General features: G+C 45.1%; 2 protein-coding genes across 2 annotated transcripts in view; both read right to left on the reverse strand.

Moving 5' to 3' along the window:
* Nucleotides 1–19,486, reverse strand: part of LOC147639820 (cell division topological specificity factor homolog, chloroplastic-like) — a 41,858-nt gene extending 22,372 nt beyond the window's left edge. The window contains exon 1 of the mRNA XM_086774422.1: nt 19,305–19,486. Coding sequence (XP_086630548.1) covers nt 19,305–19,376 — 72 coding nt within the window. The 5' untranslated portion in view covers nt 19,377–19,486. The remainder of the gene's footprint in view (nt 1–19,304) is intronic.
* LOC147639821 (uncharacterized) lies at nt 7,650–9,634 on the reverse strand. The gene is made up of 4 exons (XM_086774416.1): nt 8,808–9,634; nt 8,399–8,696; nt 8,084–8,245; nt 7,650–7,978 (listed from the first exon to the last, which is right to left on the reverse strand). The coding sequence occupies exons 1-4, from the start codon at nt 9,632–9,634 to the stop codon at nt 7,904–7,906; spliced, it is 1,362 nt and encodes a 453-aa protein (XP_086630542.1). The 3' UTR covers nt 7,650–7,903.
* Nucleotides 19,487–19,734: the final 248 nt, after the last annotated feature.

Raw genomic sequence — 19,734 nt, forward strand, 5'->3', positions numbered from 1 at the left:
AGGCGACATGGCTTGCTCCCTGGAGACACACATATTAAAGTCTCCCATCACAAAGCTAGGATGAGAGATTGAAAGAATACACAAGTCATTCCACAGCAAACGGCGTGCACGAGCATTATTTGGAGCATACACCCCTAACAACCATAAAGGCGTATCATCCCAAACAATCTGTATCACTAGAAATCTTCCATGAACATCTTGAATCACAAGAGAAGGCTGAAACTGCGAACGGACAGCAAACATAACACCTGACTACGAAGCAGGATGTCCGCTGTAGAAAACATGAAACCCCTTATATACATAGGCTTTGCCAGCCAACTTATGCTGCTTATGTTCAACTGCACACAAAACATCCCAACCATGATAAAAAGTTGTATGCCAAAGCCTGAACTGCTTTTGGCGCGAAGAAATACCCTTTACATTCCATTGTACAATTTTCATAAGCCTTCCCAAAAAAGGAATCAACAAGGCCGTGTACTAGGCCCAGGACAATCTGCCAAATCACGAACCTTTTGAAGCATTGCATTTTTAGACATGATATTTGTGATCTCAGACTGCCCTTGGAGTTCCCGAGCACGGTAATGACCATCCCATGGCAAGATGACCTCACCCTTCGAACCAAACACAAGAGGCAATTGTTGTTGTGCTTCTTTTGTTAGGCAACTTCTAATAGGATAGCGTTCTACTCTATCCACCCCAAGAGGCCCTGTACCCTGAGAAAGTTGGCCTCCCGGCCTCTCAATCCTGGTCTGTTGCTGGGCACCTGAACCCACAGGGCGACGAGCATATGTATGTAAGGGCCCCTGATGAGTACGCAAAGGCCCCCGCCAAACAGCATCCGAGAAATCCCCCCGCGGGGCAACAAAATCGTGTCTTTTTACCACGTACTTCCACCCATGGCTGCTCAACCTCATTCTGAACATCCACATGTACATCCATGTGTTGGGCATCATGTGAAGGAGCATCATGCTCATCTTCCACGGGCAACTGCCCATCAACGATATCCTTGGTAGCAGCAACTTGTTCTTTCTTAAGACATTCGGAGACAAAGTGGCCCATCTCACCACATTTGAAACAGTGGCCAGCAAATGTATCCCACCTCAATTCATACATTAAAGGTTGCAGCCCAGCCATATTGACACACAAATGTGTCGGCCTAGGTGTCCCAGTATTCCACAACATGCATAGACGATTTCGGTTTCTAGATGTCATTCGAGGCACCACCAAGACATCACCGATACCTCGCATGAGACCTGGTAAAACACGCCAAAATATTGGTGGGAATTGTTTCACTTCAACCCAAACTGGGCAAGCCTGGCGCAACATATCTTGGTACTCTGCCATAGGCTTCCACGGAACCACATGAACCAACTGCCCATCCAAAAAAAGTGGCACCTGCTCCAAGACTGCCCTACGGGCTTCCGAAGTGCGAAAAAGTATTTCATAAAAGCCTCTCGGACTATCGTAAATCTCCTCAAGAGCCTCAGGCGACACCAAGCGGCCTAGCCATGCTCTAAGACGAGGCAACAATGAAATACGCCCAATAAAGAAAAAGATAGCAGCAGGATCATGAAACTCTGCTAGCTGTTGTAGCAACAAAGGAGTCTCCATGCATACATCAGCCACACCACTATTATCTACTGCAGCCATTTGCACGCTATTTGCCTTCACATATTCTTGCAGAAGCTCACCAGTGATCTGCAGCAAACGTGCAAACTCAAGAGAAGGTACCTGAGAACTTTCCTCTGCATTCTCTCCAACATTCACCGGAGTATAGCTTGCATCAACATCAAGCCTTTGACGTTTTTGTTGCTCCGAGGCATCTGAAGCATAACCCACATCCTTCTCGATCATCTCCTCAATAAGATCCATGTTAAGGCTATTGGCAGCCATGCCACCAACAGTAGCAGCCGGGTCATCCAAATCCATGTACAAAAGCAAAGAAAACTCGTTCTCTCAAACCCAAATTCAGCACCTGCTGTAGTGCTGGCTGGAAACTCTTCTGTACCTGCAGTACCTGCTGAAACCCTACTGTACCTGCAGTACTGGCTGGAAACTCTTCTGTACCACCTGCTAGAAACCCTACTGTACCTACAGTACCGGCAGCTGGAAACTCTTCTGTACCTGCAGTACTTGCGGAAACTATTGTACCTGGAGGAACCCCTACTGTACTGCAGCACCTACTGGAAACCCTACTGGACCTGCAGTACTTGCTAGAAACCCTAGTGTACCTGCTGTATTTACAGTAATACCTCTCGTTGCAAGCAGCTCCACTGATAACGAAAGGCGGTGTGTTGTCTTCTCTGCAAGGATTCGATCATACTGCCACGTCCAGGTATCGCGCCAACACAGTCACCAGCGTTACACGCTTCTCTCTCTCTCTCTCTCTCTTTCTCTCTCTCTCTCTCTCTCTCTCTCTCTCTCTCTCTCTCTCATTTTTGGAGGAGTCGTGGAAGCTAGCTACAGAGGGTGTATTTTTGCTGGTTTTTTCTGCGTACAGAACAGACCGTACAGAACTGGCCGTACAGACCACGTGGCTGTAGGCCGTACAGACCTAGTGACTGCAGGCCGTACAGACCTAGTGGCGGCTGGTTCAAGCGGCGCTGGCGACCAAGGTACAGACAACCGGCGGCTGCAGGTTCAGGCAACTGCTGTGCAAGCGGGTACTGTACGGTATAGAATAACACACAGGCGGGTACTGTACGGGCATAATAATACAAACGCTGCAAGACATCTGACACAGGTTGGTACGGCAATTGTACGACAGCTGGCACATGCAGCAGTTGCACGTACAGTATTGTACGGACTGGTACAGTCAGATACTGCAGACCTGTACGGATAGGTACTGGCGAGTACAGTCCTGTTCAGTCCCAAATAGTTGCAAGTGGCGCATCATAAGCTGCAAGCGGCGCATCATCAGAGTATAGTTGGTGCATCAGTCAGGCAGCTGCAAGGAGAAAAGTATAGACAGGCTGTTGCAAGTACAGATTGGTACGATCAGTCCCTCTGGTGCAGAACCACGCATTGAAATTGGTAAGCTTTGAACTTATCAATCTTTCTTTCTTTCCACTGGTTTATGTCTGCTGCAGAGTTGTTTCATCTGGCCCTTTGTGAGAGGAAGGGTATGGCAGTTTGAAGGGTGGAAACAGAGATTGGACAATGGATGTGTATTTGAGCTGAGTTTGAAACCATGTTCATGGAACAGCCAGATGTGTGCTCAAGGCTGCCCTACTGAATTGTCTTGGTTGACTAGAGGGAAGCACAGTGTGTTGCTTTTGTGGGACACAGATCTGTGTGTGAATCGTCTGTGCTAAGAGGTCTTGAGGGCTGCCAGATTGGACATGCAGGTTTACTCTCCTGGACTGGCTTTGTTGTACTCAGTTATACATTTCATTGAATTTGAATAAAGAAATACCGAAAGGGGCGCTAAGCTTTGGGCCAACAGGTTCGATTTCCTTTCAGTTCTGGAGCATTCTAGCTCTTGATAATTTTGTTATTTATTTGGACTACAAGTGGAAGGGTGACTGCTAGTCTATCGCACTTTGGTTTCTACCAGAGGCCGGTTTCAAGGTTCCGTTGCCAGGACCCATCATCAACTTTCTTAAGGGGGTGAGCTCGTGGTTGACTCGAGGAAAGTCATTGCTGAAAAATTCAGCAACATGTCAGACACAGAAGATGAATATTTTTATGATGAAGAGGAAGAGCAACAGACCTCTCTTGAGAGAAATGAATTTGAGGATATTCTTGCAGGAGAACAGGCTGCAGACGATGCACAATATGAGGATGTAACACAGCCAGAAGATATGCCTAGTAAAGAGGAAGATGATGCTCAGTTTAAAAATCGTTTGGCAGGTGTAATGGATGTGTTTATGCAGCTCACTCAAAGTGAGAAGTTTGTTGAATTTATGAGATCCCGTTCTAAGCCTGAAAAGAAGAAGAAGAAAGTGCGTTCTAAGAACCCACCTCAGGGCAACAATGGTGCCTTCCCACAGGATCCTTCTTTTGTACAGTTTCCGAACATGCAACATACTTTTGGTGCCAACTCACAGAGTTCCTTTTTTGAACAGCCATCTATTCCACAGCAGTCTATGCATCCAGGCTATTTTGGTGGTGGCTCTGTGTTCCAATCCATGACTGGGGGTTATCCTCAGGGAGGCATGGGTATTCCAGGGAATTTTGGAGCTAGTTTTCACCCTGGTATGCAAGGGAATATGTATGGTGGTATGCAGTCCGGAATGCAAGGAAACATGTTTGGGAGCATGCAGCCTGGAATGCAAGGAAACATGTATGGGGGCATGCAGCCCGATATGCATAATGGTATGTTTGATGGGTGGAATGTATGGAATGCCAGGTGTGGGAATTGGTAATGTTGACCCTATGATGGGCATGAATGCTGGAAGTAGCAATCTTGTGAAGCCACTTCCTTACGATAATCTAACGCCTATGGGTAAGGCGAAGGATTATAAGGAAGGGGGAGCTGCTGTGAAATTTAACACATTCAATGGGGCCAAAGATAAGCTAAAGGCACTTGCCTTTTTACAGCAGTTTGATGCTGCTTTTTCTGGTGGTAATTACACGGAGTCCTCTAAAGTGAGAAAAGCTGCGACTTTTCTCAAGGGCAATGCATTGCAGTGGTGGTCCACTCTTCTTTTCCAGGGCATAGCACCATATACTTGGGTACAGTTTAAGCAGGTGTTCTCTTCCGTATGGCTCACATCTACTTTTGAGGTGGATGTAATGACAGCATGGCACAAGTTGGATGCATCAAAGTGTGAAAATCTTGAGGATTATAATAAGAAGTTTTGGGAAGCTTTACTCCCAGTTACTTCTTATCGTGTAGTGCCTTTGTCTGAGCAGGTGGAGAAGTATTGTTGTGGGCTGCCCAAGGAAGTGCGTGACTATTGCATAAAGACTCGTGTAACAAATATGTCACAGATGATAGAGAATGCTATGACAACAAATGCGTTATTCACTGGGGTCTCATTTGGATTTAAAGTAAGTAAAAACTCAAGCAAGAAATCTGAAAAGTCAGGGCATGCTTCGCGTGATGCAAAAGGATCTACAGAGAAGCGGTATAAGAAGTTACCAATGCCCCAAGAGAACTCCTGAGGAGAGACAGGCTTTGATGGATGCTCGGAAATGTTTTTACTATACAGAGGAGGGACATATGTCTTTTAATTGTCCCAAGCGCAAGTCCCAAAAGGACTCTGACACTAAAGGGGAGCCCAAGTCAAAGAAACCAAAACCTTCTGCAGGGTTAGTTCCTGATCTTGTTGGGGAACAGCCAGGTGGTGAAGAGACCGAGTTGTGCAGGGCATGGGGCAAAGTGAGAGATCAAAATGCCTTGATTTTCTTTGACACAGGTGCTAGAGCCAACTTTATTTCACCGGATTTGGCTGGCCGATTGGGGATCCGTGCAGAGGAAATGGGGCCTTTGTATGAGGCTAATATGGCTTGTCCAGGGTATGCAGAACCCGTCACTCCTATTATTGGGAAGCTCAAGCTTCATGTGCAGGGTTATGTGGACAGCGAGGAGTTTTTCATCATGCCACTTGATGGATGTGATGTTTTGTTGGGTATGCCATGGTGCCATAGAGTACATGCGGTGGTGGATACATACACTAGGAAGATTACTTTGAATCATAGAGGAAAAGAACATGTTTTGGATGTAAAGCTTAAAGGGGAATCTGTTTCTATTGTATCAGCTTCGGCAATTTCATCAGTAATGAAAAAGCATCTTTCCGCGTACTTGATTTTTGTAAAGGATGCAACAGATGATGAGTCTAAATCTAGTTTGTCTACATTAGATAAGGATAGGACTGATTTCTTATGTGAGTTCCAAGATTGTTTTTCCGAGTCATTGCCAGGAGAACTTCCTCCGGAAAGGCCAGAAGATCATGCCATTGATCTAGTTCCGGGTAGTACTCCACCAAATAGACCACCGTACCGTGTTAGTGCAGCCCAACAAGAAGAAATTATGAGTCAGGTACAAGAGCTGTTGAATAAAGGGTTGATATAGCCTAGCTCATCACCCTTTTGCTCACCTGTACTCTTAGTGCAAAAGAAAGATGGTTCTTGGCGCATGTGTATTGATTACAGGGCGTTGAACAAGAATACCATCAAGAATCGATTTCCCATTCCGCGGATCGATGACATTTTGGACCGCTTACAGGACTTCGGAAGCATAGGCTGGTCATTAATGGCAAGAAGAGTGAGTTCTTCTTGCAAGAGATACACTTCTTGGGGCACATCGTGTCTAAGCATGGAGTCCGTATGGATCCTTCGAAGGTGGAAGCAATTCTTAATTGGCCAGATTTGAGGACCGTGCATGATGTACGCAGCTTTTTGGGATTGTGTTCCTACTACAGGCGGTACATACGATATTTTGCTGAGATTGTGTCACCTCTTCATGCCTTAACAAAGAAGGCAACTCCGTTTAGATGGGCTGATAAGGAAATTACAGCCTTTAAAAAGCTTAAAGAAAAGCTTACTTTGGATCCAGTATTGGTATTACCGGATCTCCGAAAGGCTTTTGTTGTCCAATGTGATGCATGTGGAAACAGCATTGGGGCAGTTCTCATGCAGGAAGGACATGTGATAGCCTATGAGAGTCAAATATTGCAGAAAGCCGAGAAGCATTTACAGGTTTATGAGAAAGAGATGTTGGCTGTAATTCATGCTCTTTTTACATGGAAACACTATTTGCTTGGGGCTGATTTCACTGTGCAGCCAGATCATCACACCTTGCGTTATTTCCTCACGCAAACTAAACTTTCTGAGAAGCATATGCGATGGGCCAACTTTTTGTCTATGTTCCACTTCCAGATTGTGCATGTGGAAGGCAAAAAGAATGTTGTGGCAGATGCTTTGTCACGCAAGCCACAGGTCTCAGCAATTTCACTTGCTTATCATCATGAGCTTGATGAAATGAAAGAGCAGTATGCCCATGATGAGGATTTTGGAAGGCTCTATGATCAGATGTCTGAGGGTCAGCGGCATGACCATTATACTGTCAGAGATGGGTTTTTGTTGATGCATGGTAGATTGTGTGTTACCAGGCAATTACGACTCAAGGTTATGATTGAAAGTCATGCTCCACCGTATGCAGGTCATAGAGGTATTGACGCCACGGTAAAAGCAGTTGAGACCAGGTGGTAAGGTACGTAGTGTACGGTACGGTATCAGTACGTACGGAACGTACTTCTGTACGGAACAAATTTTAAGGTACGTAAACAGTACGTACCATTTGTAAACAGTCCTAGAAACCTGAATATTTTGTAGACATAGCAACCAAAATACTTAAAATAAAGAGTGTGAACCTCATTACTTAAAGTTTAAATCAATTATAAGTTACCAAGCCCATTACACAATACCTCATGTTAACATTAAACAGTCATAGTGATATAAGCAAGAACCATGAAAGTCATAGATAATAAAAGAGAGTACAAATATCATGTCTACAGCTGCCAGCACATGTCCTGGTCCACAAGTGCAAAAAGCAAAACAATGAAACACTACACAGTTGTCTAGACTCTAGAGTCTAGACGCAAGAGTCTCAAATCTCATCATCAGATGAAGATGATGAGTCTTCTGAAGAGAGCATGCCTCCATCATTGATACCATTGCCCTCTTCATCGAACTCTGGCTCAGTAGAAACAAGCTCCAGTGCATCCTCATCATGTGCCTCGGGAATCTGAGTGTGAATGAGTTCGACAGCCTCATTTGCACGCCTCTGCTGGGTGCGACGAACTGGAAGCTTTCCCCTGCGAATGCTCTCTCGTCTCGCAGAGCCTGGATCTGGAGCTGCCGGGCGCAGAGGAATGCTGAGAGATCGTGCACGTGAGCGGGTCACACAACGATCCACGCTCTCAAGCTCTCTATGTAAAGCTCTCAAAATCTCCTCTTACTCATCTCTAATCTGCCGATCCACAAGCTCCGGGCTGGGTTCATCTACCATTTTGAGTAGTGTTGGATCAACCTGTTTAAACATGCCACAAATTGCATATTGGACAATGGACATCCATTGAACTACAAAAAAATTTCTACTTCTAAGTTCTTATTGAGTCCAAATTTCAATGTATACCTGCTTCGGTGACCCCAAAGCATGGTAGCTTCGCACGAGCCTCATGTTAGCTCTGCAATACACCAACTTCTCTAATTGAGAAGTACTAAGGCGATTCCGAATCTTAGTGTGTATAAGGGAGTATGAGCTCCAGTTCCGCTCACATGCTCCAGCCGAGCAATCCTGTGCAAAAATAAGTGCAATGCGAGCAAATTTGTAAATCTTTCAATGCTAAAACATCAATCTTCATTTCCGAAGATTATACTTTAGAGATTAATTACAAGTTACCTAAGATAGAACACGAAGAGCAACTCGTGAAAGGTTGGGAAGACCAACCCTTCCATAAGAGTGCCACCATGTCAAAGGGAATTTCATGGCTTCCTTCCTCAATGACACAGGTCTCGCAAATGAAGCACCAATACCACTCATGTAAGTGGTGAACTCTCTATCAATCTGAAGTTGCTCCTCCTCTGAGAACATCCTTCCCACATACTCTGACTGCTTCATGCTCAAAGCAGTATTATTCCATAGCTCTGGCGACCTGTAGAGAGGATGGAGCATGGCAGCCATCGCATGGATGGGACGGCTCATGAATGTCCACCGTTTGTCTACAATGTCCAGGATCTCACCTCGGCTGAAAATGAGAGATTGAACATACATGTCTTAGGTTATAGTGCTAAGAGAATCGAGAATCGAGAAGTCATAAAAATCAAAGAAAGAGGAAGAAATTAGAACTATTGCTTACCGTTGAGCAGTCATCATGGAGCACTGAGCAACATGGTCTTTCATTTGCATAAACAAATGAAAGACCAGCCCCAAAGTTGAGCCCTCCATGTCTGTAAGTCGGAGAAGAACATACACGGGCTTAAGTGCAACTGAAAGGCTATGAACTTGCTGCCAAAAATCATCATCCAGGATCCGCCTCTGCAAGTATTTTGTACGCTCATCCTCTGAATTATGCATCTGTCGCCACCTTGGATCCACAACTGTTGATGATAGTGAATCTCTTATCTTGTAGAGCCTATCCAAGACCAAGAACATGTAGGCAAACCTGGTCTTGGATGGTCTCACCATATCCAAAGGGCTATGGCTCCGAAAGATGGCAAGAGCCTGATGCTTCTTGCGGAAGAAGGTGGTGATCTTTACAGCATCTGCAACAATGGGCTGCACCCAAACAAGCTTCCCAATGTCTTCCATAAGTAAATCAAGACAATGGGCAGCACATGGAGTCCACACTATATGTGGAAACTCTGCCTCGACCATTTGACCCATTGCCTTGCAGTTAGAGGCGTTGTCGGTCACCACCTGCACAACATTGTCCTCCCCAACCTCAAGGATAGCCTGTCGAATGTGGCCATAAATGAACTCCCCTGTGATCCTGTCGCCTGCTCTCCCTGCATCCACGGCACGCAAGAAATAGGTGCCCAAGCAAGATGACACAAGGATATTGATTATGTGCCTCTTGCGAATGTCTGCCCACCCATCTGAAATAATAGTGCATCCAAACTCCTGCCAACCTGCTTTCACAGGTGTGAGCGCCTTGTCTATCAAGGCCTTCTGCTCATCCAACATGGATGTAAAGACCTGTCCATGTCTCAGTAGGCCCTACCTGCGCAATTGCTTTCACCATTCTTTTCCATTGGTCTGTCCTTAACACATTGAAGGATATATTACACTCAATAAGAGTGCGACAAATCTCCATTTCTGCCACCCTTTGCCGCTCTTTTACCCAAGCTTGATGAGATACAAGAACGCAGAGTGGATTGCTTTGATGCCTCCCCTGTACCTCTCGCATCTTGTGGCAGGAGGTCCTCATCATCAGCAATACGTGCCCTCTTCCTGCCTGTGGTGGATTGGGCTGAAGCCGAAAGACTTTCACCCTCATCTACTGTACCTGAACCTGTAACATCTCCAATAAAAGCATCATGGAGAGCATCTTGCGTACTTTCACCACCTCTAACACTGCTTGCACCACCCATTGCAGGACAATTCTCCGCAATCAATTGGTCCCTCACAGCTTGTGGTATTTTATCACATGGACCACATTGATTGGTGCACCCGATACCTGTCATGTGCTTGATGACGCGAGTTATGGTGCTAGTGTACTGCTCCCCGCAATACTTGCATGCCCATAGCCGAGTACCTGACCCTTGCTGAGAAGGGGTGTTAACAACCCTCAGGACATTGGTGTGGATTGCCCAGTTCGGGTTGGTCTTGCGCGGCATGATGAAGCCTGGGCGTGAGAGAGCAAAGAAGAGCGAAGAAGCTACTCTGCAGAGTTTTGCAGGTACACACGATTGTGCAAGTATTCACATGGACCCAAAAATTTTTCGCTTAATGCCCAAAATCTGGTCGCTTATCCGCAAGCGCATGGTCGCCACACACGTTTCGCCACGCCACGCCACTTATTTTTTTTATTATTTTTTTTTAAAAAAAAACCGTACGGATCCGTACAGTACGGTACTGTACCGTACCGTACGGCTGTACCGTACTGTACGGATCCGTACGTACGTACGGAATCAACCTTGGTTGAGACTTTCTTTTATTGGCCAACCTTGAGAAGAGATGTTGATGCTTTTGTTAGGCAATGCATCGTATGTCAAAAGGTGAAGTTTGACCGTCAAAAGACACCAGGGTTACTTCAGCCTTTACCTATTCCAGATAGACCATGGGAGAGCATTGCCATGGATTTTATATTTGATCTTCCACGTACACAAACGAGGAATGATGGCATTTGGACTATCATATGCAGGTTCAGTAAGCAGGCTCATTTCATTCCCGTGCGTAAGACCATCAAAGTTGATCATATGGTGAAGTTGTTCATGGCGAACATCTTCAAGTATCATGGCTTGCCTTCGTCTATCATTAGTGACCGTGATCCACGGATGACAAGTTTATTCTGGAGAGGGTTGTTTGACAACATGGGTACAACTGTCAAGTTTTCATCTTCATTTCATCCACAAACAGATGGTCAATCGGAAGAGGCTAATTCTACAGTCTTAGATCTTCTTAAGTGTTATGTGTTAGAGCACAAGCAACAATGGGAAAAGTATCTTCCTTTGGTGGAGTTTGCTTATAACAACACTGTCCATACCTCAACGGGCAAGGCGCCTTTTGAGATTATGGAAGGAGGGAAGAAGGTACCACCCATTTTGCACACAAAGGATAAGATCTTTGAGGCTGATCAATATGTGGAGAATATGGATGAAGCTTATCGGAGAGTTAAGTTGGCACTCCAGAAAACGCAGCAAAAGCAAAAGAAAGCAACAGACCGTCATCACAGACGTGCATTAGAGTTTGCATTGGGTGATTGGGTTCTTTTGCGATTTGAAAAAGCTAGGCTCAAGAAGATGAAGGGTAAAGAGCGCTTATTCCCTAAGTTGAGCATGCGCTATTATGGACCTTTTCAGGTATTGGAAAAGATTGGTGAAGTGGCCTATCGCTTGAAGCTACCAGATCACTGGAGGATTCACAATGCATTTCATGTGAGTCTACCTAGACCTTTCCGTGGGGATGTGCCTGAGGATGTATCAGATGAGGCTCAGCCGGAAGTTGAGGAACTTGATGAGGTTCTTATTCCATAGCAGATACTGGCACATAAGGAAAGAAAGGTACGAGGTAAAATTTCCCGTCGCTATCTTGTGAAGTTCAAGAACTATTCACCGATGGATGCGAAGTGGATGGAGGAAGGTGACTTAACAGATTCACCTCAGGTTTTGCAGCTTTATCTCAATGCCTTTGAGTTGGAGCCGACTCTTGTTACGGCTCATTTAGGTTCAGCAGAGCATGGGTCTGGAGCATTGCCTGATGCTCAAGAGGAGGGTAGCACCTCCACTCCCTTGATACAAACAGGCTCAGATGACATCTAGAGGTCGTTTGGTGCAACTTTTGTCTCACCCGAAGGTACTGATGGCTGACAGTACATCTGTTTATGGAACTTCTATGATATATGTGTACTAGTCACATTGGATGTTGTGGTTGTGTATGGTTCACAGTGGTATACAACTTGGACTATTACTACACCATTGGTTTGCAGTGAATGTTATTACATATGCATGGCTTAGAGAGATTGGGACGCTGATCTTGCCATATTGTACATTTCACTTTGGATATTTTGCTATATCACCAGATTGCAATCGAGGACGCTTGCCATTTTTCAAGAGCGGGGTATGTCATGACCCTGTGAAAGTGGAACAGCACAAGTGTGGGCATGGTATTTGGTGAGCAAGATAAATATTTACTGATTCACATTTGGGTTCCTGGACAAATAGAAATATGGTGGACATCCTCAAGTGTGAAGGGGAACCAAGGACATTAATATTTTTAATGTTTTAACCTTGGGTGGCCCCTAGGCATAAGTGACCCTTAGTAAGTTAATAAACTTTAGAAAGGGGCACTAGGAGTTACACGCTTCTCTCTCTCTCTCTCTCTCTCTCTCTCTCTCTCTCTCTCTCTCTCTCTCTCGTTTTTGGAGGAGTCGTGGAAGCTCGTTGCAAAGGGTGTATTTTTGCTGGTTTTTGCTATGTACAGAACAGACCGTTCAGAACTGGCCGTCCAGACCACGTGGTTGCACGCCGTACAGACCTGGTGACTACAGGCCGTACAGACCTGGTGCGGCTGGTTCAAGCGGCGCTGGCGACCAGGGTACGGACAGCAGGTGGCTGCAGGTTCAGGCGGGTACTGTACGGTACAGAATAACACACATGCGGGTACTGTACGGGCAGAATAACACAGACGCTACAGGACATCTGACACAGGCTGGTACGGCTGCTGTACGACAGCTGACACAAGCAACAATTGCACGTACAGTACTGTACGGACTGGTACAGTCGGATACTGCAGACCTGTACGGATAGGTACTGGCGAGTACAGGCCTGTTCAGTCCCGAACAGTTGCAGGTGGTGCATCATAAGCTGCAGGCGGCGCATCATCAAAGTATAGTTGGTGCATCAATCAGGCAACTACAGGGAGAAAAGTACAGACAGACTGTTGCAAGTACAGACTGGTACGATCAGTGCAGAACCACGCATTGAAATTGGTAGGCTCTGAACTTATCAATCTTTCTTTCTTTCCACTAGTTTATGTCTGCTGCAGAGTTGTTTCATCTGGCCCTTTGTGAGAGGAAGGGTATGGCAGTTTGAAGGGTGGAAACAGAGATTGGACAGTTGTGTATCTTCTAAAAACAAGGACATTGAATGTCATTATTGTGGCAAGAAGGGTCAGAAATCGCCCCGATGTCACAAGAAGAAGCGGGATGAAGAAGCAAAGAACTCTTCCTCTACAGCGGTGTCTCAGACCACAAAAGATGATTGTATTTTTCTATTGGCAGGTACTCGTCGTGTACTTACTCTTGTGACTTCTCAGTCGCGATCGTGGATTGTGGATAGTGGTGCTACTACTCACATGACACCCCATCGAGATTGGTTCAAGGACTTCACTACCAGGACAGGCGAGATCACTATGGGTGATTCTTCTTCCGTGCCAGTGCATGGACATGGCACCGTCCCCATCTTCCGCTCCTCCGAGGACAAGAGGTACTTCTCTGACGTTCTGTACATTCCAAATTTGGCATTTAACCTTTTGTCAGTGAGTGCTCTTACAGCTCAAGGTGCGGAGGTGATCTTCTCTCATTAGAGATTACCATTCGTGATAAGGAGACTAGTAGCATCTTGGCTCAAGGAGTCCAAGATAGTGGTCTGTACAAGTTGACCGCTTTGCTTTCTTCTGGTTCTTTTGTTGCTCTTTGGCATGCTCGGTTTGGCCATTTGAGCTATCAGCTTCGACAACAAGCTTCGAAGGATGGGCTGATTGAGGGTTTACCGACCATCAAGGCTCCATCTTCTATTTGTTCCTCTTGTGTACAAGGGAAGCAACATTGAGCCGCCTTTCTGAAGGAGGCGACACACAGATCTTCAACATCACTTGCTCTTGTTCATGCAGACTTATGTGGTCCTATGAGTACTGCATCTTTGAGTAAGGCATTGTACATGCTCGTGATGGTGGATGACTTCTCCAGATATACTTGGGTCTTCTTTCTGAAGTCCAAGGATGAGGCTTTTCAGCACTTTTGTGATTGGAGAGTTGAGGTGGAAAAAGAGACCAGTTCCTCGGTCAAGGCTCTCAGGACCGACAGAGAGGGTGAGTTTACATCCCAAGAGTTTCAGCAATATTGTAGGGCTCATGGCATTCGGAGACAGCTTACTACAGCATATATTCCATCACATAATGGAGTTGCAGAGAGGAAGAATAGGACCATTCTGGAGATGGCCCGTGCTATGCTTGAGCATTCTTCATTACCTCGACGTTTCTGGGCTGAGGCGGCTTCTACTGTTGTCTATATTCAGAACAGGTCTTCTACTGCTACTTTTCCAAATAAAACTCCATATAAGGCTTTCCATGATGAGAAGCCCTCTGTTGTTCATTTCCAGGTATTTGATTGTTCGGCATATATACATGTGCCTAAGGAGCATCACTCCAAGTTAAACTTGAAGTCTCAACGCATGACTTTTCTCGGATACAGCACTGTGTCCAAGGCATATCGTTTATATGATCAACAGGCCGACAAACTTGTTGTGAGCCGTGATGTGGTGTTCGACGAGACTCCTACATCTTCAAAGGGGGTGGTGAGCTTCTTCTTCCTCCACCTCCTCCTCCTCCTCCTCTCTCTGCTTCTGTTACACCTCCAACTGTGGATTCTCAATCATATGATGATGACTCTGCTCCTCCTCCAACGAGTTCGAGCAGATCTGTGCCTGGATGGTATTTTCAGACAGTTCGTGATTCTGGGTTACGTGAGCTTCCTTCTACTCCTCCGCCTCGTTCTCTCACGCGATCTTCCATAGTTTCAGGGAAACAAATTCATGAGGGCAAAATGTTTGTTAACTATGCTCTTATGTCCTCTATCATTTGTGGTCCTTCTGATCCACTTCTGTGGACGAGGCTCTTTCACATGAGCCTTGGCATCGTGCTATGCACGTAGAGCTAGATGCTATTGAACGAAATGGCACTTGGATTTTGGTGCCTAGCCACTGCAACATAAAGTGATTGGTGTGCGTTGGATCTTCAAATCAAAGTTTCGAGATGGTGGCAACTTGGACAAGCACAAGGCGAGGTTGGTTGCCAAGGGTTATGCTCAGCGCCCTAAAGTCGACTTCGATGAGACCTTCGCTCGGACAGCCCGGATAACTACCATTCGCACCGTTCTTGCTCTTGCAAGACATCATAGATGGCCCGTATTCCAAATGGACGTCAACTCGGCTTTCCTGAACACACACACATAAGAGCATATATTCACACAGCCCTTCGTACTAAGTTTCTATCACACACACACACACACACACACACACATAAGAGCATATATTCACACAAAGCCCTTCGTACTAAGTTTCTGTCAAACCTCCGGACCTTCGGAGATGCAGGGCAGACTCAGCCATAATGATGCCTAGCACTAAGGGAAGTAGCAAATAGAAAGAATTAGTACAGCAAATAAGTAGTTGATAGGGCAAATGCATCGCTAAAGATAGAAAGAATAAGCACAATATCAACTAGCCGCAACTCGGATGAAAACTTCACAATGTGAAATCTGCATGTCCGCTGAATTATATACCTAGATGAATCCACGAACATGTCCAAATTCACCTTTTAGGAACCTGCATGTTATATACTCATGGTAGTCAACCCACAAGACTGTATAACATCAACTCCATTATGCATAGTATGGACTAGATACTATGATATCCCTACTAATGTCATTAGTGCCCAATAGTGGGTGTAGAACTCTATATCAAGATATGCTCTCACACGCCCTCCACACACACACACACACACACACACACACACATAAGAGCATATATTCACACAAAGTCCTTCGTACTGAGTTTTTGTCAAACCTCCGGAGATGCAGGGTAGACTCAGCCATAATGAAGCCTAGCACTAAGCGAAGTAGCAAATAGAAAGAATTAGTACAGCAAATAAGTAGTTGATAGGATAAATCCACCGCTAAAGATAGAAAGAATAAGCACAATATCAACTGGCCGCAACTTGGACGAAAACTTCACAATGTGAAATCTACATGTCCGCTAATACGGCTGAATTATATACCTAGATGAATCCAAGAACATGCCCAAATTCACCTTTTAGGAACGTGCATTTTATATACACATGGTAGTCAACCCACAAGACTATATAACTATCAACTCCATTATGCATAGTATGGACTAGATACAACAACATCCCCGCTAACGTCATTCGTGTCCAATAGTGGGTGTAGAACTCTATATCAAGATATTCTCACACATGCACTCCACACACCATAGTTGTAAGGTACGATACCGTACGGGAAAATATAGTACGATATTTAAAAAAATCTTATCGTACGATAAAATATTTTTTTTAAAAAAATACTTATAAACTTAGGTGTTTCCAAGTCCAGATATGGAGTATTTTAGAAAGGAGGGAAGCATCATAGTACAGAGGAAGCTCAAACAGCCATAGATAAGCAAAAAAAAGACCATTACCCACCAAAAAATTTAATTTTTCTTGGAAAGTTTTTTGTTTTTGAAAAAAAAATAAAAAAATATAATTTTTTTCCTGATAAAATCCATACAAATCCGTATGGTATTCCGTACGATAAGCTGTCGTACACTGTACGAAAACAACCGTGCCACACACACACACACATAAGAGCATATATTCACACAAAGTCCTTTGTACGGAGTTTCTGTCAAACCTCCGGAGATGCAGGGCAGACTCAGCCATAATGAAGCCTAGCACTAAGGGAAGTAGCAAATAGAAAGAATCAGTACAGCAAATAAGTAGTTGATAGGGCAAATGCATCGCTAAAGATAGAAAGAATAGGCCGCAACTCGGACGAAAACTTCACAATGTGAAATTTGCATGTTCGCTAATACAGCTGAATTATATACCTAGATGAATCCAGGAACATGTCCAAATTCACCTTTTAGGAACGTGCATGTTATATACTCATGGTAGTCAACCCACAAGACTATATAACTATCAACTCCATTATCACTATGTTCATGAACGGGTTCTTGCTAGAGATTTGCGTTTGGAGTATTGTCCTTCAGCGGAGAATGCAACAGATTTGTTCACCAAGCCGATTTCTCAGGCTTCCTTGGCTCCTCATCTTCGGCTTCTCAGAGTATGTTCAGCATCTGGTGGTGCTAAGAGGGTGTGTTAGCACATTCATTCCCACTTTCTGCTCATATTTGGTGTCCCTTTTGGTCCCTTTTCATGGCCCTTGATTATGGGCTGGACACCCCATTTTTGTACAACCCATTTTTGTACAACTTTCTGGGATTTTTTCCATGTCGGGTGCTTTTTCCAAGTCGGTCAACATTACCATGTCCAGTCGGCCAGCCTCTCTTACCTATAAATAGGTGGGATGGCCTCTCACTTTTCTCATAGTCCAGTCTTTCCTTTTGCTCCCTCACTTATGAGACTCTTCTTGCCACTTGCTTCGGATTGTATCACTTCAGTATATTCAGCATAGTTGCTTCATATCTCTCTCTCTCTCTTGCACTCTCAACTCAGTACACCCTAATGCTTGTTTGCTTCTGCTTTGTGCACTCATTCAGGCACAAAACAGTGCCCTCAGCACTTGAGCACCAGTGGATGCCCCCGCCAGCAGGCGGGCCATGCTCCCTCTCTCCACGCCCAACCACAAAAGAGGGTTTAACCTCATTGACTAGAAAATTGGAATAGCCACGAGCATTAACCGCCACGTGAGTCAGGCTAGTCAGCTGGCTGGTGATGGAGGTGCAGGAGTCCTCTGCGACAACCTTGTGCCTTGGTAAGTTGGTTCCCCCCAAAGAGGGGGGGCCTAATAGACCTGCAAAACATTTACACGACTTTATTCCAGGATTAAGACCAGCAGGATTCCCTGAGCACCTACCATTTATAGTGCCGACTCCCCCCCCCCAACCCCCCCCCTTCCCCTTCTCTCCCAACCCCACCCCCAAGGATACCCCTGCATCAAACAACTCACATTGCCAGCTTGTCCTACCATGTACCATAGGAGTCACAATCCTGCACACCTCTTCACCTTCCAGGCTTCCTCAGATGGCAGCCCCAGTTCGTCCTCTTTAGAGATGAATTGCCCAACCAACCACTCTTTCTAGAAGTGGTTCCCAATTGAGGTGCTTTCCCAGCCCGACTTGCAGATGTCCTGAATATGCATAGCCTCTTGATAGCCATGCAACAAAAGGAGATGACTCCACTATGAGTTGGCTTGAGTTAAACCAAACGACTCAATGCAACAATAAATGACTTGAGTACTCCATTGACGCTTTAACTTTCTTTCTACAGCTTATAGATCATCCTTGTGTGGTCAACACAAGATCCTGCACATGTACCTCATCCTGTCATCCTCCTCCAACTTTGAAAAAGACTCCTTTGGAACTCTGATCTTGTTTGTAGAATCCTCATTGAACACCACACAACATACATTGGAATCTCAAGACACTTTAAGGGTTTTTCCACACCATTGTGAAAACTGATTCCCTATGAGCTCCCCTGCTAGCAATACCATCGATCTCTATACTAGAAACTGGACTGAAATATTATTTCCCTGATGCTGATGAGGCAGAGTGTCTGGAGCTGTCATGTTCCTTTTAACCTCCTCAGGCTGATGTGGCAGAATGTCTGGAGGTGTTATGTCTCTGTCAACTGATGTGGCAGAATGTCTGGAGCTGTCACATCATTTTCAACCTTCTGATGTGGCAGAATGTCTGGAGCTCTCACGTCATTTTCAACCTCCTCCAAGAACTCATGGCTGAGAATGTGCTATGGGCCGGCCATTCCATCATGGGAAAACCGGTCACACCTTCCGCAGCTCCCAGATGAAAACGGCCTCCTACCAGCCGTGCTTTACTCCATTCAACTCGCAACAGCCCATTCAACTCCCAACAGCTCGAAGGGAAACGTGACTGTGTTGGAAACAGCATTCATGACATAAAAAACATGTATTTGAGGGTGAGTGGATTACTGTGTACGATACAAATGCAATGAGCGCCCCCCGCCCCAAACCCCCCCGGCGGTTATTTCTACACTGTACGGCAAGAAAATGGGTACGTCTGAAGCGTGAACACATCATCAGATACATAGAAAGCTTCATAAAAGCCATCTTTCTAGATACATGATTCCTATGGAGCATGCTCTCTCTCTCTCTCTCTCGCGCACACACACACACATATTTGATCAAACAAGGTAGCTTGATAAATACCCTGATTGGAGTAGGTCTTCGTGTATAGTAGATGTTGTGGGAGAAGGATATACTGCCCGCAAGCGACTCCATTGTAAATCTTTTAAATGCTTCTGACTGATTGATGGCGAAATATTAGGGTATGAGAGAATGCTGAGATGTGGACAAGTCGATTTTTCACCTCAACCTATAGATACATTATAGCTTATAAGGGAGAGAGAGAGAGAGAGAGAGAGAGAGAGAGAGAGAGAGAGAGATCACCAAATGTTCTTTTTTTTTGTTTCTTTAGTTAATTAAGCTACATTTGGTTTATGCAAGGTTATTAACTTTGTATTGCTTTTATTCTAGTTAGAGATCTCTTCTTCAAAAGTGGTGGTTTGATGAAAAAGGAACACATGTGCATGATGGAGGGACCCATTTTGCATCTTCTCTCTCCCCCCTTGAAGAAGAT

The sequence above is a fragment of the Cibotium barometz genome, chromosome 3 (genome assembly GCF_041138505.1).
Source record: "Cibotium barometz isolate CiBa-2024 chromosome 3, ASM4113850v1, whole genome shotgun sequence".
NCBI lineage: Eukaryota > Viridiplantae > Streptophyta > Polypodiopsida > Cyatheales > Cibotiaceae > Cibotium > Cibotium barometz.

Excerpts from the sequence above, each read along its gene's own strand:
- LOC147639821 (XM_086774416.1), bottom strand. The coding sequence starts at position 9,634 with ATGTTGGATGAGCAGAAGGCCTTGATAGACAAGGCGCTCACACCTGTG. Across the intron at positions 8,246-8,398 it reads GGTGGCACTCTTATGGAAGG|GATTGCTCGGCTGGAGCATG; the intron begins GTTGGTCTTCCC and ends ATTTTTGCACAG. Across the intron at positions 7,979-8,083 it reads CTTTGGGGTCACCGAAGCAG|GTTGATCCAACACTACTCAA; the intron begins GTATACATTGAA and ends ATGTTTAAACAG.